At 42.5% G+C, this 23,266-nt stretch overlaps 2 protein-coding genes across 3 annotated transcripts in view; both read right to left on the bottom strand.

Annotated features, from left to right (window-relative positions):
* The window catches only part of DGKD (diacylglycerol kinase delta), a 73,501-nt gene extending 61,248 nt beyond the window's left edge, over positions 1 to 12,253 (bottom strand). Inside the window, exons 1-4 of the mRNA XM_075099418.1 lie at positions 12,116 to 12,253; positions 10,902 to 10,979; positions 10,019 to 10,042; positions 9,510 to 9,574 (exon numbers count right to left, since the gene is read on the bottom strand). The gene's annotated coding sequence lies outside the window, so the exon portion shown is untranslated. The remainder of the gene's footprint in view (positions 1 to 9,509; positions 9,575 to 10,018; positions 10,043 to 10,901; positions 10,980 to 12,115) is intronic.
* On the bottom strand, positions 1,790 to 19,199 carry SAG (S-antigen visual arrestin). Of its 2 annotated transcripts, XM_075099424.1 has the most exons (15): positions 19,003 to 19,199; positions 18,383 to 18,443; positions 18,249 to 18,293; positions 17,760 to 17,953; positions 16,498 to 16,557; positions 15,271 to 15,338; positions 14,940 to 15,075; positions 14,494 to 14,578; positions 13,165 to 13,237; positions 12,116 to 12,253; positions 10,902 to 10,979; positions 10,019 to 10,042; positions 9,510 to 9,574; positions 3,571 to 3,580; positions 2,673 to 2,917 (listed from the first exon to the last, which is right to left on the bottom strand). In XM_075099424.1, the coding sequence occupies exons 1-15, from the start codon at positions 19,099 to 19,101 to the stop codon at positions 2,824 to 2,826; spliced, it is 1,230 nt and encodes a 409-aa protein (XP_074955525.1). In that variant the 5' UTR covers positions 19,102 to 19,199; the 3' UTR covers positions 2,673 to 2,823. The 2 variants fall into 2 exon arrangements, with proteins under 2 accessions (XP_074955523.1, XP_074955525.1); XM_075099422.1 differs by lacking the exon at positions 3,571 to 3,580 and having other exon boundaries at positions 1,790 to 2,917.
* Positions 19,200 to 23,266: the final 4,067 nt, after the last annotated feature.

The following is a 23,266-nucleotide window of genomic DNA, read 5'->3' on the forward strand; positions in this document are numbered from 1 at the left end:
CAGGTCAGCAGACAGCTGAAGCACAGAGGCCACATATTCGATATGAGCTCTGTTCAAAAGCAGCAGTTTCAGAGATGCTACTGCTACCAGAGCACACCCCTCTCCTGGAGCTGGCAGGGTTTCTATAAACTGAGTCCCACCGCATCAAAGGTGCAGGGTCAGGAAATTGGATCAAATCAACCTCTCCAAGCTGTAAATATGACTAGGAGGCTACAGGTCTGACTGGGTAGAAGATCAACAAAACATCAGAAACAGAAGAAAGAAAAGATAAAAGACTAACAGTTCCAGCCTGAGACCTCTCTTCTGCTGATAGAGGTCAGTATCTGCTGACTGAAGGGCAGAAGAATGAGAGCTGAGCGAACCACCAGAAAGCACGCACACTCTAGGCAAATGAGTCCAGCATGGGCGAAACAAATGGTCAATGCCTGAAAGTGCTTTCCTAAGCCCAGGCAAAAGAACAGATTTAATAACTATTTTGGCTCCTCCCCATTGCATAGCACAGTACACTGATTTTGTTACACAGCTCACAGAAGTCATCACTGCAGATGAATTTGAGGCAGTGACAGAGGCACCTCACAAGGCTGATGTATAAGAAAAAATAAAAAAAGGGAATCGGGCCTCTAAGTTTGCTAGTCCCATACTTACATGTCCAGTAGCCAGGAATACTGAGGGAAACACCTCCATGGAGGAAACCACACTTTGAAGCAAGACTGGAAGACTGTCCCCTCTCCTCCTCTTAGCATCTTTAAAGGATTTCCTGCATACCAGCTCTCTGAGACCAGCATATTCACTACCAGCAATTTCTCAACCTTACTGTATCAGTGTGTTCTTCTCCAGCCACCAAAATCCAGGGCAATCATTAGAAAAGCCTTCCCAGAAATCCAGGTGTAAATGCCTAACCCTCCCCCAGACCCAAAGCTGAAATCACACGGAAGTTATACTGACCACAAACACCTGAAAACAGCCACAGGGTTTCTTCAGCAGCAAAGCAGACAATGCTTAGAACAAGCAGAGCAAACATACCGCCTCTTGCAATTTCATCTAAGGTGAGACAGTTGTGACTAATGGAGCAAAACATGCTGACAGGTGGTATTAGGTGAGAGCACTGATGGAACTGTGTAATCAGCTGTGGTCTTAATTCACTGATTTCCACCTCTTAATGAAGACCAGTTTACAGAAACAAAACAGGAGAAGGACTTACTTTTAACCTAACCTATTTATAAGGGTTAGAGGCCACATAGAAGGCTGTTTGGTTAAAGCATTTCGACCATCTGTAAAAGCAGGGCTTGTAACCGTGATGGTGTCAGCAAGAAAAAACAAGCCTCTGCTCAAAAAATGAGGCCTGTACATAGAACAATTCTGCAGAAATGCAAGAGCACAGCCCACACTTTTCTCCAAAGCAGGCTGCTTTGACTTATGTTATCAATAGTAACGAAGCCAGAGAGTGGGTAAGGTTAGTTTGTGCAGCCTCTGTAGTTTGAAGCATGGTAACAGTGCAACATGCACACAGCAGGCTTTCACCAGGAGTCCCACTCCTGCTGGAAGGAAATGGACATCTCAAAAATGTCTCCCTCATTTTCTTCTCTGTTAAAAGCACATAGTTGTTAACTAAGATGTAAGTGGGAAGGTCTTAATTCCATTTTCTGGTGAGTAGAGTGGGAAACACCAAGTTTATATTAATAGGTGTAGGCCCTGCATTCAGGCTTTCCAGGAGAATTTAAACCAGAGACACTGAAAAACAGGTTTAGAACAAAAATAAGAAAAAGAAAAAGAAAACACCAGTCATTTTACATGCAAAATGTAATTAGCCGATGCAACTCACTTCAGCCAAAATATAAGTGAGATTCAGGAAAGGATTAGACATTTACATGGATAATGAGAATATCCAGATCAACAAGGGAGAACAAAGTTTGCACAATACAATCTCATTTCTTAGAGCACAAACCGACCGCTGGCAGATGGATGTTGGAAAAGGCTCCTCAGGGCAGGCTGCCCCGTAATTTCCTCCTTAATTTTACTGCACCCTCTTTTGAAGCACTGTTGCATACATAGGAAACTAGATTAAATATAGGATCAGTCTGGACTAGCAGCTCTCTGTTTGGCATTGTATATGGGGAGCTTTGTTAAGGAATTCACGGACAGTGCACATTTCTCGCATCTTTAATAATGTGGTTGTTAAGAATATTACTAGAAAACTAACATTGTATCTCAGCATTATAGCCGCTGTGGAAGATGACCTGCAAGACATTTAACGGTACAAAAAGTGGATGTAAGCTACACAGGGATACAGTGCAAGCACTGAGAATATTCACTAGATGGGTTTGGTAAAGCATAAATGCAAAAGCAACCAAAAGGAAATAAAATCAGTTTTGTACAGCCCATTGAGAAACTTCAACGAATCACCAAAGGCTGCAAGCCAGCCTTTCAGACTAGGGCTTGGTTCACTAGCATTTCAAAGTTGGAGACTCTTTGACAGTGAGTAAGTCTAGGCAGGCCACACAAACAATCATTTAAGCTCTCGTCAGTGGTGAATGCAACCAACCTTTTTATTAGGTAGCCCTGAAAGCTGAAGTCGTGGCATGGCAGCCTTCCTGCCCTCCTCTGGTAGCTTGAGTAAGCACCAGGTTTTGAGTTTTCTACATTCTTCTAGAGCTGAAATGTTTAATAAGCAATAGAGATTCATTATTTTATGTCCACTGATCTCAGGGTCAATCCCTGGAAGATCATGCATGCACTGAGAACATGCAGTTTACTAGAAATCTGGGTTCTAAATTTCTAATTGGTGCCAGACTACATAGCTGCTCTGGCAGCTTGTTGTTTTAGTCACTCATCGGTTGAGGACATATTCTTGTCTTCATCATCAAGGGTATCTTTTAGCTGTTGACGAGCAAACTCCTGAAATACCAGCTCTGCTTCACTGAAATGGAAGAAACACAGGACTTTCAAAATGGTATCAGCAATTTTTTTATATCAGCAGACTAAAGGCAACCTACAGGAGGAAGAAGAGAAGCCTGGAGCAGACCGGTAATGTTTCCTTTGTCTTCAGAGGGATTTGGATCACATTCCCACAGGCACCGTCTTCACTGGTGATATTCTAGCTATTTCTATTCTAGAAAAGCAGTTGATTGAGCAAGTCAGGATGCAAACTGAGGAGGTTTTCATCTGTACCAAATCATGTCCATTCCAGCTGAATATTTATCAGCTAGCCAAATAGTCTGCAGCCGGAAATAAAATCTGAAACCTTTCATCCTTATTCCTTCTGTACTAAAATAGGGGCATATGATCAAACCTATTGAGTTCCTGAAACTTAGAGCTAGAGAGCATCAACTGGCCGCAAACACGTCTTTTCCTCCACCTGTGAGGCAAAACATGTTCTGTCAAACAAATTTTACATGGTCAGTCATTGCTGTTCAACTGATAGCATTAATTTGTCAAGCTACAGAGCAACTTACTTTGGATTTAAGGTTGTACTCTGTGAACCCCGTGGATTTTTGTACAATTTTGAGGAGTTTTCAAAGAGTCAATACAGAACTGCAGCCAGAATATGAGATATCATTAAAAGAAACTTACTCATCCTTCCCTGCAGTCATCAGCATGCAGTAAAGGAGGAAAAAAAGACACACCAAGTAGTTAGAGCAGCGGATGCTAAAACCAGCAAAAATATATAAACTGGCAAGACAAAACAGTGACAAGCAGTAGGATTTGCAGCAATACAAGGAGAATTCCAGAAAGTCTCAAAATGCATGTACATGCACCTGATGAAGCAAAACTTGATCTCCTGAATGGAAAAACACTCTAGCAATGTTGCCCAAGGCATAAGAAGGGCCGAGAAACAAAGACAGATTTTTCCCATTTGTGCTTGCTAGCGGTCACAGCTGTGAGAGACATCTGTGCACACATTTATACTCAGAGATGACAGTGCTTGCATGATATGATGTTAATCTCAATTGTCTGTCACTGTAATTTAACTAGTCAGCTGATGAGAAGATGTTGTTCTTGTTCAAAAAACATGAAGGTATTAAAATAAAATTATGTCGGAATGCAGAAAGGCCTAGGTGGTCTCTCGTTATAGTTCATGCACTTGAGGCAATATGCCTGATTTCATCCTTGCCTAAATATAATCCGGAGACCTTTGGCACTTGTGTTTGTTTAATGGGATCTTTGCTAACCACATTGTAACAAATCCTGCTTGCTAGCAGGATTCCATGGAAGCTGTTTCAGCACAGCCTAAAATAAGCAGAACAGATTATTGCAGTAAGTAAACGAGTGCAGGGATTTTTTTTGTTCTCACAGTTACTTTAGCTTTAGCAAGTAATAGTTGCTTCACTGGCTTACTTCTCATGAGTTTAAGTCAGGGAGCAAAGCATACCTAGGCCATCATTCTACAGAAGTCGTCAGGGATATGGGATGCTTCAGTGGCTGGAGAATTCAGCTACCTGGGGAATTCCTACCCACAATGCATGCTGAAATCAAGGGCAACAAGAAGCAAGTAGCACTGTCAGAAAAGTCAGCATTAAAAGTGTGCCAAATGGGGCCACTCCAGCCAAAACGCCTCAAAGGATGGATCATGTAAAAACATTCATGATGGTGCCTATCCAGTCTCAGAAAGGATGGTTTCCTCTACTCACAGAAGCCAAGATGAAGTCTGGGAAGTCTCAGGGCATGCATGCTTAATTGAAATGGATTTAAAAGGAAATTTTTAAAGTTCTAAATATTTCAAAGACATCAAGCATTTTTCTCACTTAATTTTTCCTCCAATTTTTATTCTTTACATAGTCTGTGCTCTTTCCCCTCTTTGAAGTACATTCATTACTGTGGGAACAGTGACATCAGTGATGTGGGTGAAGCTGAGTGATACCCACCAACGTACAAGATGGGTCAAGGTGGGAAAATAGGTATTGTTTCAGTTGGACATATACTTTACTGTCAGATGAATGCTTACTGAATCAATACACAGGCAGTGTGGCAGTAGACATGCTTATCATATACCTTAGACGTAAGATTACATTCAAAGATGCACTAACGTTACCTTCAGGCTACTATACTAACATGGAGCTCATTACAAGGCTATGTTAGCACCCTAGCAGGAGTTAGGCCCACTCCACATAGTTACCTTGCTGTCCTGTGGCTTATTTAACATTATAACATTGAAAAATTCTCAGGAAGTTCTTTCTTTTAACTGGCACCCCAGCAATTGTTTTGAGGGTTGGGATGGGAGGGGGCTGTGTTCTAGGATCAACGAGGCTCCAAAATGACTCTCTGCAGAGGGTTTTCTGAAGCTTTTATTATGCAGCCACAGAAATTATTCCATATAACTAAAGTTGTGGCATATGGTAATTTTTATTATAAGCTTGCTTTTAACCTCTCTTAACTGGGGGGGGCGGGGGGGGGAGTAGGCTGTGTGATTTTTTCAAGACACTAAGGCGCTTAAAAATTCACTAATTTATGAACGTTACAATACCAATACAGGGCAGGTATAGCCTTAATATTAAAGAGACAAAGCATTTGCGGGTTTCTTGAAACAAGCCCTTTCACAGAAGTTTAACAAGGGAGCAGATAAATGACCATTTGTTGAACAACAGCCAAAACAAAGGCCAGTGTCCAAGACATAGGCCCACGAAGCGTACATCAAGAGAAGGGCAGGAAAACCCCAGACTAAAGAACTTATGCTGAGACCACGGCCTTAAGAAAAACCCAGCAGGACCCTCTGGGCTAACTGCTGACTGTCTTTTATGCTACCAAGACCTTTCCCAAAGCCCAGTTTGAATCTATCTTTAAAAGAAAGAAATCTCTATCCATTTTTGTCAGCAGGCGGAAGAGACAGGTACCAATGTGACAGGAGCTACTTTGCCTAAAAATAACCACATGGGTCCAAAAACAATTGCAAAAACAGCACACATGAAACATGCAAGTGTTGGCCTGTAAGAAGTCCAAGACAAAGAAGCTATAAACAAACATGGTAAAGGAAAGGCAGCAAGCCGTTCCTTTTCTGTCTCCTCCAGGCACAGAAAAGAAAGAGCAATCTGCAATAGCCATGCACTCCGACAGACCTGCTTTTTACTGAGCGGTGAATGCTTCAGAGCTCACTCACAGACAAATAAAAAGGGCAATCTGCTGTGAAATAAAGCACACAGTGGTTGATCACACTTGCCCCAGTTTGGCCCCCCCCAAACAAAAAAACCTACCTTCTTGAGAAGCTTATCTTTCTGAGGTTCTCTGCACTCACATCAGCCCTGCCTGATTAAATATACTGATGCTACACATTTTATTTAGTTTAGCCATAAATCACCTTTGCTAGACAAGGGAAAACAATATTACTCCACTGCAAGGAATAAATCACAATATATGGCATATTTTTAATCCCACTTTAGCTTTGAGTCTATAAGATGGTTGCTATGACTTCTTTCCTTTCTCCCAGCTGTGCCTTAGGATGGAGTGACAGTCAAGTAAGTGGGGAGGTGCAATGGGCAAACTGGTTACTACTGACTGAACAGTAAAAACAAAAGGGAATGGAAAAAGAAGGTAAGCAATGATCTCAAAATTCTCTGTGCATACACCTCTGCCTACACCCACTGCAGAGGCTGCTGAACAAGCCAACAAAGAAAAATTCCATCCTGTGGGGCCTTTGAGAGTCTAAACACTGTTGAAGCTCCATCTCTGCAATTAAGTCTTGATTCACTTGATTCTAAATTAGATGTTATTTCACTAAAGAAACATATCTTATTTCTCAGAGTTTATGAACTAAGGTGTTAGAATAAAAATTTTACAAGCATGAACTCACAATTGGGAAGAGTGACTAGGCACAGGGCATGGAAAACTGCCAGCCAATAAAGCCAGGAAGAGTTTTAGTTTACCACCTTCATATGGAAGGTTGTTTTATTCCCTGTAATGAGCTCAGACACCACATTTCAGCATAGTTTTCAAGTCAGCTATGCAGGCTTCCTAGGAATTTTCTATTGTGTTACAGTAGCTTTTTTTGAAAGAAAGCATTTTTATTTCTTGAGTTAACCATTTGAAGGGCTTTCCCGTGGGATAAGCTCCTGAAACTACCTGTATTTTTTTTTTTCAGTTTGTAAGAAACTTGCAATTTCCATCTGCACAAAATACATGAACCATAGCTGTCTTCTGACAGCGAGCTTCTAGAAGACTTTGATGTAGCAAACAATATGTGGGCTGTGCCTTTGGTAAGAGGATGTGCTGGGGGAAGTGATCTGAGAAATATTGCAGTTCTCCATTTCCCCTGTAAAGTCTTCTGCCCACATCCTTTTGAGCGTACTATATAAAGGAGTATATCAGCCATCCTTTGAAATGATCTTAGGAGAGAGAACTGACTGACTTCCATTTTTCCTCATATTACAAATGCTTTTCCCAGAATTATCTGCCTGAAGCATAAGTAATAAAAAGTGGGTTGTGGCATTGTTAACACCAAAAAAAAGTAATGTAAAAGAATTCACACCGTTCCAAAAATGTAAAATTCTTCAGAGTTGCCTAAGCCTTTGGACGATACTTGTTTGAAGTTTTCAAGCTTTTCTCCGTACCCGTGAAAACTCCAGATTTTGCAGCCCTCAGCTGCCCCACCAGCGCCTCTGCCCTGCAAGGCTCCCCACGGACACCAGATGGCCCTCACCAGCCACCGCTCCTGGGGCCTCTAGCGCCAGTCCTGGCCCCTCATCAAGTTCCTCAGCAGGGGCAGTGCTGCAGGACAGTCTGCGGGAAATGCTGCAGGATGTACAAGCTACCAGAAAAGACAGAAGGCCCTTGCCAAAGCAGTTCTCCCACAATGAGTCACCCATATGAGGCCGTGACCGAGTGCGCAGCAATGGCAGTGTTTCGCTGGCAGACCTTTGCCTGCGGCATGAAAGGGAAACCTGCTGCATGGGCACAGCTATGCCAACTAAAGCGTTTGCTTCACAGCAGCTTCTCCAAGGTGATCCAACCTTATTAGTCCTATGGACCAACCCTGAGGACCCGATTTCCACCTCAAAGGCCAGCTGGAGGCAGCTTTGGGCTGCATGCTGCTGTGGGGTGTCCTGTGCTGCTCCCCAGTGACGTGGCTGTCTCTGGCGCAGCCACAGCAGAAATCTACAGCCTTGTGGATTTGTCCTGAAAGTGTTTCCTAGACTCACTGTACTACTATGATAGGGGTGTAACACACACAAAAAAGCTTCTCCTCTGACCATGTTCTGTGCCTGTGCTGAGGCGCCCTGCTGGCACAGCTCACAGCAAGTGTTTTCCCAGGGGAAATGAGTTTCCTATGGTGCCATTCTCAAAGAGGAGCAAAGAAACCTACCTTTGCCCACTCCAGCACATCCATAATTAGCAATACTGATTTCCAACCAGAGCAACTGAGTGTGGAGAGGATCATCAGCCTCTCTTCTCATCACTCAATGGTTGATTCCTCCAACAATTTCAGACAATAATGACTGGAGTCGCCCCTCCCTAATGCTTCGAGTATAGAACATCTATCTTGGGATAACTCCTTTCATAGCCTCCTCCATCTCCTTCTAGTGGTCATGTTATTAGATATAGCAGCTTTAGGTAAGTTTGGATCCAAAGAAAAGAGAAAGAAAAAGAAAAGCGGTGCAGAAGCAGCTCTGGGTTTTTGTTTGAAGCCTGTGCAACTTTGTCTAAATACAGAGGGCAGGACAAGATGGCTTATCTATAACAGCTTGGACACTGAAAGGCTGGCATCATGTTTTGTGTTCAGTAGCTGCTTCAGATACTGTACAGGAGCTTCTGATTTAGAGCAAGCAAGTTTCTGTATGTTCGCCACTAGTGAACAGAGCCAGCCAGGGCCTGAGGAAGTGGGAGAACAGAGGTGCTCAAGAAAGCCTGCAGTTTTGGCATCTGATCCCAAGCCTTGACATGCCTGGGGAAGGCTAGCTCCTTACCCTGCTTTCAAGATACCACAGTTCCATTTACTGACCTGACTCTGAAGAGACATTCCTCTCAGATACCCACTGAACATGAAGGCCACATCACAGACATCGTGACCAATACCACATCAAGGTAATGGGGACTCTGATATCATGAACAGTGTTATCACCTCTTAACTTTGCTTAAAAAGTATTTTGCTTTTTAAAATGCTCATGTGTATTAAGTGTTTTCTGTGATACATTCTGGTCTGCCATATTGGAATACAGCTGGAAATTGTTGACAGCTTCATTCAGTACATTTTGCATAGCAGTCATGAGGTTTAACTGTTGCAGTGCTTCCTCAGTCCCCTGTGCTTTGTGTTGTGATTCCATAGATGAAAGACAAAAATGGAACATGACCCATTTCCATCTTCTCCCATCTTGGTATCCCTTCTTCTCCCTGTTATTTTCTGCCTTGAGGTTGAGAGATATATATACACACATGTGTATACTTATACACACACACAGAGCAGGCCCCATACTGGAGTCTTGCAGACTCTAAAGGCTTCCTGTAGAACAAATCGCTGTAAGCCTTGCAATGGCAAGATTTCCTGTGAGACTATTAAAGAAAGGCAAAAACCAGACATTACTGACCTGCTGGGTTCTTTTCCTCAGGTTTGGGATGCATGAGACGGAACGGCAGCTCTGTGCCCACTTCACTTTGGGTAGAAGAGAAAATGTATCAGATCCACAGCTCCATTCATGCCTGGTTCAGTCCCCTTCCCATTTCAGGCCAGCCCAAGTGCTGAATTCCAGCTTTACTCATTTTTTTATCTTTTTCTAATTATAATTTTCCCCTCAAAAGGAGCTAAACCCTGATGTCTCCACAAATATCCCATGCATATCCACTTTAATAGACTGGGTTTATTATGTACTGAATCTACTTGCATGTACACAAAATCAGAGATATTTTTCTAGTTGCTTCATTTTCACAGCTGAATGCACAGACTTCTTTCTATCAGCTTAAGACGTAGTTTGGGTTTGATTTGTTGTTGTTGTTTAGTTAGGGTTTTTTTGGGAGGCAGGAAAGGGAATAGGAAAGAGGGTAAAAAGACCAGTTAACCACTACAACTGCATGGTCTGAAAGGGAAGATGACATTTACCTGGAGGTGAGGTCTCCCAGCATGCTACAGAAGAAAACAAGGAGAAAAACACAAGCATGTTTAGTGCCTTTCCATTCTGGTGCTCTACCAAATGCTGTTTATTGGTAGACTATTGAAATCACCTTCCTCATATACTCTTCTCTACTTGCCAGAAAGCACAACATCCAAATAAACTTGATTTTAAAAAAAGGTAATTTTCATTTTTCATGTCCTTCCCATAGAGAAGGAGTCTAAGTTTTTGAACTCCTGACCAAGTGTTGGGCATAGCTCCTTTTTTGAGAGCCAAAGGATGTGGGCAAACAGACGACCACAGGAGCAAATCATTGACTCATTTTTATACTAGAAAAAGGATAGGTAAATGAAATACAAATGTAAACAGTGACTGTCACCAGAATTATCCTTGTCCTCTTTTTCACTGTGTGCTGGGAACTAGCTCATGTTAATAATATCAGCTTCATCCAGAAAGCTGGCTCAGTACAGAACCTGAGTGACAGTATTTATGACTCTCAGACAGATATCTCTACCTTCTGCTCTGGGAGAACAAGAATGCCACCATAAAGGCTCACACAAAGTTTCACTTCAGTTCTCACAAAATAAGTTATGACTTTGAAACAAAAATCACAATGCAAACCAGAGGTTCATACTTCAGTCGTAAAGTCATATGGTATCTAAGGAAGGTAATCCAACCCCTCTGGCTCAGGACAAGGTCTTTGGATAGGCCACGACTGATTTCCAAGTAGTTTAAGCTTTAGAGGGAGCCTGATGTCCTACAACATGTGCCCTTTCTCTTAGGGTGGACTACTGCCCTCTCCCCACTTGTCAATTAAGCACACACCCCCCTCTCAACTCTATGCAGATGTAGCAAAAAGCCTGTTGTTCTTACCCTGGAACAGTGAGCTTCACTTTGACCTTGTAGGAAACCAGAATCCCCATCACTGTCTTGTCTATTCCATCCTTAATACTACCAGAGAAAACAGCAGTGTTAGGCAGCATACCAACAGAGCAACAATATATGGCTGGAGCAAGAACTAGGTGAACATCCTATTCTTATGAAAGTCAGAGCAGACAAGCCTCAGGGACAGCTCTCCAGATCTGTGATCACTAGTTACTCTGAATATGATAGGCTGAGTCATGCAACCTAGATCTACCTATCTGGACACACATTTACAGGTTCAAACTCCTGATACGAGTGTCTCCTCCATTCTCCCCTCTTCTTTCACAGAATTGTAAAATCATTAAGGTTGGAAAAGACCTCCAAGATCATTAAGTCCAACTATCAACCCAACACCACCATGCCTCCTAAACCATGCCCTGAACACCTCCAGGGATAGTGACTCCACCACCTCTCTGGGCAGCCTCTTCCAATGCCTGACCACTCTTTCAATAAAGAAATTTCTCCTGATATCCAATCTAAACCTCCCCCGACACAACTTGATGCCATTTCCTCTCATACTATCGCTAGTAACTTGGGAGAACAGACCAGCTCCCACCTCACTACAACCTCCTTTCAGGTAGTTGCAGAGACCGATATGGTCTCCCCTCAGCCTCCTCTTCTCCAGACTAAATAACCCCAGTTCCCTCAACCTCTCCTCATAAGACCTGCTCTCCAGACCCTTCACAAGCTTTGTTGTCCTTCTTTGGACACGCTCTAGCGACTCAGCCCCTCTTGTAGTGAGGGGCCCAAAACTGAACACAGTATTCAAGGTGTGGCCTCACCAGTGCTAAGTAAGGGGCATGATCACTTCCCTGCTCCTGCTGGTCACACTATTCCTGATGCAAGCCAGGATGCTGTTGGCTTCTTGGCCACCTGAGCACACTGCTGGCTCATATTCAGCCAGCTGTCAACCAGCACCCCCAGGTCTTCTCCGTCAGGCAGCTCTCCAGCCACTCTTCCCCAAGTCTGTAACATTGCATGGGCTTGGTGCAACCCAAGTGCAGGATCCGACACTGAGCCTTGTTAAACCTCATACAGTTGACCTCAGCCCATTGTTCCAGCCTGTCCAGATCCCATAGCAGAGCCTTCTTACCCTTGAGCAGATTGATAGATTAACACTTTATATCCCTCCACTCGCTAAGATCGTTTAAAACTCTACTCACATGGTACTAGAAGCCAAGTTGGTGTCCTCATCCTTTAGCTTTCCATCCAGAGCTATTTCCCGGGTCTCCCGGTTATTTGCTAGCAAGGGCAAAAGTGTCAATGTCTTGGTCAGGCTGCTGTTTGGCTGTACCTTTTCCCTGAAAATAAGCAGCAGGTGAGAGAAGGGAAGTGCAACACACTCTTATTTGTGTTACACACCCACTCGAGCATTTCAAAACAGATTACAAAGTCATCCTGAAGATGGGGAATTTATCTGTACAAATTTAGTTGTCTATAATGCAGATGCCTACATCTAAACTAGTCAGAAAAATTCCCTTTATAATCAGCAAAGAGAAACAAGCACTTGCAGAAAAATATTAATTTCACATTAAGGCCAACTTCTAAAGTAGGTCAAACTATGCTGCAGACCTCTAAATTTGGACAAAGTAAATCCTAGTTTGGAAGACCAGTACTCAATGGAAAACATGTCCCTAAGCTACAGAGCAAAAAAAACAGAAAAATGTAAAATGTCTGGGTGTGTCCAACCCTTCTTACAAAGCAAAGTTCAACATGCATTGCCAATGCAGTGCAATGCAAAAGAGCAAGTTGGTCTCCACACTGTCAGTAGGCTTGAGGTTTTCAGTCTTTCCAAGGCCAGGAGAAACCAAATGAAATGGTGTGAAAAAGACTGACCTCAAGCTAGGGCATCCATGACTTCCACTCAAACAGCAGCACCTTTCAGAAAAATGCTGCATCGCTATTCCACAGCTCCTGCTAAGTTTTCTAATAGGTAATTACTCGTCAAACAACCCCTGTCTCCAGCAATCTCCCTCTGTTCTCTGACAAAAGGTGCGGGGTACCTGCTGGCTATAAGAAAAGGAGACCAGCTGCATCCAGAGAATACAGGTGGTATGGGGGATACACACATGTGAGGTGAGAGGAGAAGAGAGAGCACTGTAGCAGCAAGCAACTGCAAGACTATAGCTAGGAGTACTCGCATTACTGAGGGGGAGGAAGGTAATCAAAATGGTGTGAAAGAGAAGAAGGGATAAGCAGAGCATTCACTCACTGTGCTTCCTCAGCAGCTACCACTTTTGTATAGTGGTCACTGGAGTACAAAACTACGTTGGCGACTTGCTCCACTGAGTGAGAAAGGAGAAAGCAATCAGTTGTGTATATGCATCAGAAACAACACAGCTGCCTCCCCGAGTCTCAGGAATGGAAGACATGATGAGGACAGCAGGAAAACCCGTCCATTTAGAGCCTAAAAGGACCACCAGGTCAGACAGCCCAACCTGGATAGAGACCAACAGCACAAGTAGCCAAAGACTATCCTGAAAGGCATCCAGCCTTCATTTGGAGATTACAAAAGTCAATAATGCACAGTTTCCCCCGGAAGCCTGCTCTTTCCATTATAAAGATCTCACTCTTCTTCTCTAAGCATGACCACTTTTATCGCTGGTCACTGGTATCTGTTGTGTATCTATAGCCAATGCATTTGCATTCAGGAGACACCATCATCAAGCAGACTGGATGCCAAACCGCAGTCAAGAACCTGTGATAATAAATGGCTTATATTCTCCAATCAAACACCAGAAAACCTATAGGGTAATTCTGAAAAAACACTGATGAGGAGAGAATCTGGGGATGAAGGTCGTTTTAAGCCTGACAGAGATGTGTCAGCCTAAAAATATTTGGGAATCACTAAACAGTGCATCCAAGACCAGCACCGAATTGGCTTTCTGTAGTATAGAGTTTTGTAAAAACCTCAGCAACTTCATTCCCTCCTTGCCTTCCCTTTTCTTTCTCATCCTTTGCCTCTCAGACTGTCTTCCACAGGTTCAAGTGCAATGGGACTTGTGGGATGAAGACATGCAGAGCCACAAATAAAACACAGGCACAGTACAGAAACTTGTCTGAAACTCAGACCCTGCCCGCAGCTTCCTCAGGAGAAATTACAACATCGCTGGCAGAGCAGCTGTTTCTCGCATTGCCAGATGTTTCTGAAACCCCAGGCAAAATTGTATGCAACCTAGGCACATTCACAGTAAGAAGGAGTGTCACATCACACTGACGGAGGAGCCCTTCCCACCAGCCTCCCAAAACAGATGGATTTTTTAACCCACAGCACCTGCCAGACACTTTGTTTACTAGATGGTACATACTGGTGCCTGAAATTAAGCCATACAAGTAACCATGAGAGTCAGGAAAAGGCTGCAGTGTTTCACTTGATGAACACCAAAGAAACAGCAACAGAGAGGGTGGAGGGACAAATTCCTGATTTGTCCCATACTGCCTGCTTGAGCTGTTGCAAGAACTAAATTCTGCCTCTTTTTCAGCCCTCCCACCATTCAGTCTTCTAGCCCTCAAGGAATCCCAAGCAACAGTAAAAACATACCCTGGACTTTGATCTTCTTCACTGTTTTCTCTGTGCTGTTGTTGATGGTGATAGTGACCGAAATGGGCTCACCATGGTAGTACACCTAGAAGGAAACTGATGCTCAGAACTCTAGTAAGGAGGTTTCTCCCAAGCCCTGAACCCTTCTATAGTCCCCCTAGATTATATCTCCTCACAGAGGACAGATAAGGCAAGATGACCCTTCCCAATGATTCATGACCCTTCCTTCAATGATTTATTTAGCTGCAAATGAGTCTTGTAATAGGGTCTCAGCCTCCCCTAACAGTAGCTACTGACAGAAATTACATTAGAGCCCTCAAGTGCTGGGCCAAGTCAGTCTCAGCTGAGACCATCTGAATAACACATGAAGTAGCTGATTTGGGCAGCAAAATGCATATTGGCATGCCAATACTATGATGTCCACAGCCCTGGGGCAAACTCCTTACCTCTTTACTGAGGCAAGCTTTCAAGTGTAATGGCTTGTTGGACATGAAGAACTGCCAGGTGGTCTCTGCACAAGGTTGGGGTCCTGGCTTTTCTGGAGCATATTGCACCTTACGGATCAGCAGACGTGCAGCATTCCTGGAAAGCAGCAGAGGACAACATGGTGGTACTTTGTGCTTGGCAGAGGCAGGAGATCTGCATTCACAGGTGCTTACACCCATGAAGTCCAATGATAAATGGGGCAAATCTGAACAATCAACCAAGGTGTATTACTGAACCACCCACCCCCTTTAAGAAGGGCAAAGCTGAAGACAGACACAAATGTTCCTTTACCTCTTATGAATTCTCTCTTCCACATTCTCTGTTGAGAAAGCTTTCACTTCAAAGTCCACACCACAGCTCTGCCAGAAAGAAAGAAGACAGCTGTGAGATCAGTGTCAGAAGTCAAGAACATCTGCAGACATTTTAATATCTTTCTATACACCAGAAATTGGCAGATTCCTGCCAGCTGGAAATTCTTCTGGCCTCCTACCATTATAATAGAGATCCCTGCCAACTGGTGTAGCAGCACCCACCTGTTCCATGCCACTTCTGATAAATGAGGCTTATTTCCCAGCCTTTGGCAGATTACATCCCTACTCCTAAAAGGCTTTCTGTGAGAGCAGTGCTGTACAGGTCACAGCATGCTACAGATAAGACTGATCAGCCTGCAAGGCTCTCCAGTCCGCCTTGGGTTTCTGAATGGCTTTGTAACACCAATACCTGACTTAGGGTCAACCTTCTTACTTCCCAATGTCTAATGGCTGATCAGGCCAAGCTGACCTTTATTTTAATGGGTTTATACTGCCATGGGACATCTGTGTGAGTCCCAGGTAACTCTCTACAGAGCAATATGGGAATTTTTGCTAGAATATAATTCCTTGGCAAAAACACATCTTATCCTTGTGGCACTGGATTCCAGAAGCACAAAAAGGAATATTTTAAATCGCGTCAGAAACCTTGCAGAACATCTCATTGTCTGGTGGCTTTTACTCCAGGATTTTTGTTTTGTTTGCACGCGTGTGCAAGCCAGCCCTTCTCTGCAGTTGTTTTAATTCAGAAGCAGGTCTTAACACATACTATTTATAGCTATCTATGAGAATTTAGGCACTTGGTTTCCTTTTCTTTCACATAGCCTGACAGCTACAATCTATTTATGTGCAGCCAACCCACAAATCATGTGGTACCCTTAAGGAAACTACAAGCATTGCAGATTTAGTAGTCTTGCTGCTATCTGACTGTACCTGTCATATATATATATAAAAATATATAGACATATATATACACAATATCTGCTGCTAATCTGACTAGATTCCCTTTCTTATTCTGAGGACGGACTTAAATTCCAAGTCTGTGAAACACAGCTGTAGCTCTTAAGTCAGGTTCCTGACATTGGTGGCATGGCACAGTAAACCCCAGTATCACCGTATTCTACTCTCAAACTCGCCAAATAAATTCACATGACTTTTTCCATATGATTTTCCTCAACCATAATAAGCACAAGTGTCCCATTGGTCTCACCTTATCAACATCATGAGGTGCAGGCTGCAGACAGACTGAACAAGGCAGGTAATCTGGAAACTGTGAGAGGAAAAAGAGAAAAATACCTAAAGCAATACGACAAACATTTCCAACTCTTCGATACTCTAATTAACATATTGCTCACAAAAGGTAGAACGCAATCCTGAAGACAACAGGTCACTCTCTGTAACGTAGTAACCCTTCGAAATTCTGGCTGAGATAGGGACCTTAATATACTGGGCCTTATACTTGCCTTGTATGAACAAGCCCCTCTCTTCCAAAAATACTTTACTAGCCAACGAAAGAGGTGGAAAGACAGAGAGAGAAAGAAAAAAGTAGAACAAGTCCAGGCACATGAAGCACCTGGTCTAAGAATCAAACAGACCCCTAGAGGCACAGCTTAGAATAGAAGCTGGAACCAGGGTAATAAAAATGATTCACAGCAGTGCTACTCACTGTTCACATGTTCATCTCTGTGTCAGAAACACAACTAAGGCCATGAAGACCAGCCAGCTGCCAGTCAATGTCCATTTGCTCCTGGCCTGGGCTCCAGCAACTTCAAACATAAAATGTGAAGGCTGCAGAGTAGCTCATGCAGACTGAGGGCTAACAGCCCATCAGAGACTCCAGCAGTGTGAAGATCACTAGACTGTATTTGAGTCGTTAATAACATTATGACAGGTACCAACCTGTCATAATAAGCATTCAAAGACTTATTTGTTGCTATATCAGAGCATGTGGTTTTCAAACCTGGATCTTCCTAGTGAATGCTAAGGCAGCCATGTCACTGACAGTACTGGAAGTATATCCTGTCAGAATCAGAATTTGGCAGTGAGCTGTTATTTGTTGACAACATCTGGTAAAGAGCTTTTCATCTGCTTGTTTGAGCCATAAAATTTTTAAAAAGGATTTGGCACTACCTCTGTGAGCACTGGGGCAATGGTATAAAGTATTCCAGCCCCTCAGGAATGGGGAAGACAAGGATATATAGGGCTGTTGCTAGTGTAAAGCCATTGCATGTTTCCCTGCATTTTCAAGGAAAGCACTTTTCACACGCAGTTAGGATCTTCTTGCACTTTACCGCTTAGGATTGTAAGAAAAAAAACAACAACAACAAAACCAGTACATTGCCTGTCACTCAAAGTTGGAACTTTGCATACCATGAATTCACTATTAATTCCTGTCTTCATTCCATCACTGGGTTTCAGCAGCCTTGTAATAACAGACAGAGAGAAGCTCAGAGGCTTTTATGAGATACTTACTGTAAAGAAAAAGGGATAAGCATTTTTCCCCAGCTTCTTTAGCAGAGATTCCTGCAAGTGGGAGAGAGACTCTGGCTTTTCATCAGGCGGGTACACTTGGACCCTAGAGAAGAACAGGTCCCGTCGGAAGGTGAGGCCAATCACATCAATGTCTTCCTGGCCATACCGGAAAGCACAGGTCAGGGACACATACACTGGAATGAAACACATGATGGATAAAGCATGCAGCGGGCTAACAATGCAGCCAGGGTGGGATGTAAAATCTTCCTGCACTACAGAGTCAGGGAAGCCCATTTCAACACCATTATGTAACCCAATAAGTATTCATACCATATGTAAGAACATACGTTATGTTGAGTAAGAAGCCCATTCACTGGGGAAGAGTGTTACATTTGTACCCTTAAAACAATAAAAAAGTTTTTATCTCAGGATCTCACTTCAAAAGAGGAATAACAATCTCTGAAACATATGTTGCATAAAACCTCAAACCTTTTTTCCCCTTGATAATTGCAGGATCCACCAATACAACACCATCTGAAAGAAAGGGAAAATTAAAAAATATTAGTAGAGGATAACCAGGGTTGAGAGAGCAGGAAAGGCAACATGTATCCTTGTGGACTTACCTACAGGTTCCACATCCCCTATGTTGTCAATGAAGTCCCGCTTTCCCAGGTAGATGGTCAGCTGTAGGGAGATGACCATAGTTGAAACACAACGTGTTGATGGTTGTGTGGTTTGTGTTGCAGAGGGGGGACACAGCGGAGAGGTGTAAGTCTTGTAGAGATCAGAGCAATTAAATTTTGATTTTTTCTTTTTTTTCCGGCAAACATGCAATCCCCACCAGACTCAAGAGGATTATTCATATGCTTCAGGACATCAGAATTCCTGATGTAGACCAGCTCCCAAAAGTACAACATAAATCCTCATGCATGGGACACGTGCATGGGATTTTTGGTGCCATCAGGTTGGAAAGACAATGAATCACTGTTGTTTTAAACATTTATCATCAGGACTACAAGCCAGGAGGATTGAGGGGCGAGTTGCTTTCCTCTCGTGTTATGAGAAGCTTGCCCTATAAACTCCATTTACATCATTTCCTCAAATTTAACACTAAATACAGTTCATGGTCCTTCTTCAGGAAAAAAAAAAAAATGAAGGGGACAGGAAGGAGCTTTCTAGTAAGTCTCCAGTCCGACTACAAGTAACACTCATACCTATATAAACCCATTATTATGGTACTTACAGCTTTGTCACGAGTGCTTTTTTTGAAGATAACTTGTTTTTGAGGAGAACTAGCATTCTTTCCACTCGTCCCAGTCTTCTGAGACTCAGGGCAGCTCATGGTCAAAAGATGGGTATGTGACTGAGGGTGAATGAAGCTTTTCTGCCCCGAAAGGTCCTGGCAAAGACGTCAGAAAAAAACAGCAGGTGGGTGAGGTAAAAGTGAATTATACTTGGTGGGTAAAGCACTCCACTCCCATGTATAGTTTACCAAAGACTATTTCAATAGATTCTCAGGTGCAGCAGAGAGGGTGGGTTTCTTTTCATTTCAGCAGTTCCTCATAAAAAAAACCCAAACAACCCATAAAAACATCTGTTTAAAAACAGCCCTTCAGAAACATTACAAAAGACTACAAATTCTTTTTAATTCATATTAAAGCAATCAGTAGATTAATAGAAAAATCTGGAGAGGAAGGGATAGCTTGGCCTTTTCAGAGGGGTTTGTAGAGAGTAATTGTCTGAAGAAACATATGAGAGTATAGATAGAGTAATCTGATCAAACAAGGTACTTTGATTTTTCAAAAGGTACCTCAAGATTTGTCATCCAGAGGCTATAAATTGACCTTCCTTATCTCATCTCATGACTTTTCGCTCGTTAATAACGGTAAAAAATACAGGAAATAAAGAATATTAACAGTTACAGATTTTGTCTACTTTCAGGGTTTGGGTTGTTTTTACTACTGCAAGTATGCAACAGTGCAGTGTTGTTTGTCCTGGGTTGTTTGCTATTGAGCATATCCTTGAATGAATTAAAAAGAGCCTATATGATGAGTGAATAGTCTGCCCACAGACACAAAGCTATTCTGGATTCCCCAAAATAAAGCTGTCTATGTTAAGCTGGAGGAGTGCTTCATGATGCAGACTGGATAGGTGATGAAATACCATATATTCTATAACGGTAAGTGAAAAATATTGCATTCAAAGAAAATAGTCTGACAGGCATGGTTATACTTGGAATCACTTAGGAAGAACGTCTTCACATAAGCAGAGAAGTTATTTGGAAATAAGTCAAGAACACAGCAGAGAACACCAATTATACCATTTCAGAACCGCTTACATATCTGCATCTTGGATATGGCATACTCAGACTAAGACCTGGAAAGGTGGTATGTACTGGTAAGTAATCAGACCAAACCCAAAATGAGAACTCATCTGTCCTTCTGTATTAGCCTAAATCGGATCCAAATGCAACCCATTACTTGCAGAGTATCACTGAACTCAAACCAGCATGGACCTTAAGAATGCAAGAGTCCAACAACCTGCCCAAAAAGGTAACAAGTATAACCAGGGGTAGAAAACAGCTTGTAGCCAAAGAAAAAAACAGATGGAATAAGGTTCTTCAGGGTGGGTTGGGAAAGACCAAAAGGCCACAAGAGAGGGATGTCCAGAAAACCCAAGTGGTACAAAGCAGAGAGAAATTAGTTTTTCACTTTGTTGTAAGTCATAAAATAGCAGCATCCAGTGTAGTGATCAGACAGGAAATTCAAGCAAAATTCAGGAAAAGCAAAGCATTTCCCCACGTAACACAAGATTCAGGAGTACAGTGTGCTGCTGCAGAAGGCTCTGGAAATCACCGGTATGAATTGAGTCACAGGGTTATATGCATTCACAAGGAAAAGGCTTTTGACAGATGTTGAACAGGATGATCCAGGTGTAACCTTAACACCGTAAGACTCAGAAGCTGAGGAGCAGCATCAGGAAAGGACGATGCTACACGTGCCCTGTTCTTACACTTCTCCCTGTTGAACCTGTGTGAATGAGTACACTGTGTTAGACAGACCACTGGTCTGACAGTGTATGACTGTCCTTACAGTTTGCTTCCATTCTATTTTTCTGCTTGCTTTCTCATTTTAAAGACTGTTTCTACTCTTAAAACAGTTTCTAGGGTCTATTTGCACAAAACAAACTGTAGAAAAAGGAAATACCTCCCTTCTCAGACAGCTGGGAAAACAGTAAGGTAGATATTAGAGACAGACATTACACGTGTTTAAGAATTTCTGTTTTTATGAAGCATAGGTAAGTTTTCTAAGTCCAGAATAGTATTTTTTGCTCAACAGATGCCCTACTCATGCTATAGACCCAAAGAAACAAACAAGCAAATAACGTTAAATACCTTGCTGTGTTCCAAATGCCACAGGAGCTGCCACGGGACAAAGACTTGAACCCCTAAACTACCGAAGAAATATGAATTTTCCACGCAGCCATGTCCTGTGCTTCTTTGCATCTACCAGAGGGAATCACTAACCTCTTAGCAAACAAGGAAGACAATTTGTAGGGGATTTGAAAGGACGTCTCTAGTTGCGTCCATCCAGGATTTCAAGAATTAATCCCCCTCCAAGAGCAAATATTGTTCCTGAGTTAAGATTCAACTGGAAGGTGCTTAAGTCAGCAACCTAAAGCATTACCTAAGGAGGCTCAGATCATCGATGAAGATGTCTACAATGTCATACTCACATGCTTTGTAAAGACTACAGACTTACAGAGAACAGAATGGTTACTGAAAGCAGCTTTATTCTAAAGCTCTTTATTGTCTCTTTCCTAGGGTTGTGAGCCATCCAGCCTGATAAGAAGCTGAACAGACAAGGACCATTTATGAAAAAGGGAGTTTACAAACCACCAAACTAAGTCTCTATAAATAGATGCCATTATGAAGGACTACCAAACATTGAGAACAATGTATTGTTCTCATTATCACTAAATAGTTTCTGTTATTGCTCCACCAACATCCCATTGGCATGCTGATGTAAAACAGTATGTTGCTAGCTAGTACACCTCCCCTCCTTAATTTACTTATGGAGTACTTAATTTAATTTTTAATTACATTTACTTAATTTACTATATTTACTGATATAAGGCATGTGAACAGATTTCAAACAATTTAACTTTTCTGTTCATGAATGTTCCGAGAATATCTCCCACCCCCCCCCATTAATTTAGTCTTGATATTATGCACAACAATATGTGTAATTTTTGGCTTGCAAGCTGCATAAACAGCTGTAGCTTTCCTCTGGGCTGCATCTGTTTGATTAGAAAGATTACATGATATCCTCTCCACTTGCCAGCCTGCACAGCACCCTCCATCTCAGGCAATCTTGCAGTCACAAATCAAGCTTGCTTTTTGCAAACAACCACAAACATTTTCCTGAATAGTGGCCTGGGTACGCAAATTATTCAAAAAAAATTAACACAGAACCAGTGTTCCTCTGTTATTAACCAGAGGTGGATTATTTGGAGGGCTTAATCACTACTCTTGTTTAATCAACTCTGGTAAACGCAAACCAGCCAGCCCTAAAAGATGGAAATGCATGTGTGCCTGGTATTGTTGAAGAAAGCAAGATTTTGGTTGTAGGAAGTAGCGACGAGACCCCAGAAATTAACCCACAAAGTCACACATTCTATTCAGTCACACAGTGCAAAAGCAAAAGGAGAAATCTGGTTTTAAGAGTCTGTGCTGCTGCCGCTGCAGGATTTAGCCTTCAGGAGAGGAATGAGCATTCCTGTTATACCTGCTGCTCCTCTGAGGGCCTGCGAGGCATGGGTACATGCACCATTGTTAATATCTTCAGGGGAGCTTGGAAGCAGCTTTTCTATAAGGCATGCTTCATAAGGTGCATTATGTCCAGAGAAAGATGCCCACCCCACCCCCCAAAGCCACTCGAAGAGCAGCTCCACCTCCAGCAGACAAATGGTACAACAGCCATCTCTGCAGAGCAGGTACCTTCATTCTCTCTTCTTCCCTCTGCATGTTGAAGCAGAAAAGGAGGCAACAGAAGTAAATAAATATGCTACAGAAAAGAAAACAACAACAAAAAACCCTAAAATTGGTCACTAGAATTTCCTACATATCTTGGTCCTAAGGAATTTTAATGCAAAATGCTTAAGGTCTTAGCTAGCTAGCCATTATCCTCAAGTGTCTTTAACCTACTTTCTAACAGCATCAACAAGCAAAACAAAGCCCTTTGCATAAGATCTGTGTCCATGTTGCAGAAAACCACAAGTATAGCAACCTAAATTATAAACATCCTAAACCCATTCTAATCCTCTTCAGCAGAGCCTACAGTTTTTATTATGTTAAATCTCCCAATAATCCTTCATCATGCTGACCTGCCATTTAGCGATCTGCTTTTCCAGTCACCAAGGTCACCTGGACTCACGGTAGGTGCCTTTTCAAGAAGGACCTTCTGCCATAGCAACATGCGGAAGAAAAAAATATCTTGCCTTTAGAA

This window comes from Phalacrocorax aristotelis, chromosome 7, assembly GCF_949628215.1.
Source record: "Phalacrocorax aristotelis chromosome 7, bGulAri2.1, whole genome shotgun sequence".
Classification (NCBI taxonomy): Eukaryota; Metazoa; Chordata; class Aves; order Suliformes; family Phalacrocoracidae; genus Phalacrocorax; species Phalacrocorax aristotelis.

Excerpts from the sequence above, each read along its gene's own strand:
- SAG (XM_075099424.1), bottom strand. The coding sequence starts at position 19,101 with ATGAGCTGCCCTGAGTCTCAGAAGACTGGGACGAGTGGAAAGAATGCT. Across the intron at positions 18,444-19,002 it reads AAAGCACTCGTGACAAAGCT|CTGACCATCTACCTGGGAAA; the intron begins GTAAGTACCATA and ends ATCTCCCTACAG. Across the intron at positions 15,076-15,270 it reads GAAGAGAGAATTCATAAGAG|GAATGCTGCACGTCTGCTGA; the intron begins GTAAAGGAACAT and ends GCTGCTTTCCAG.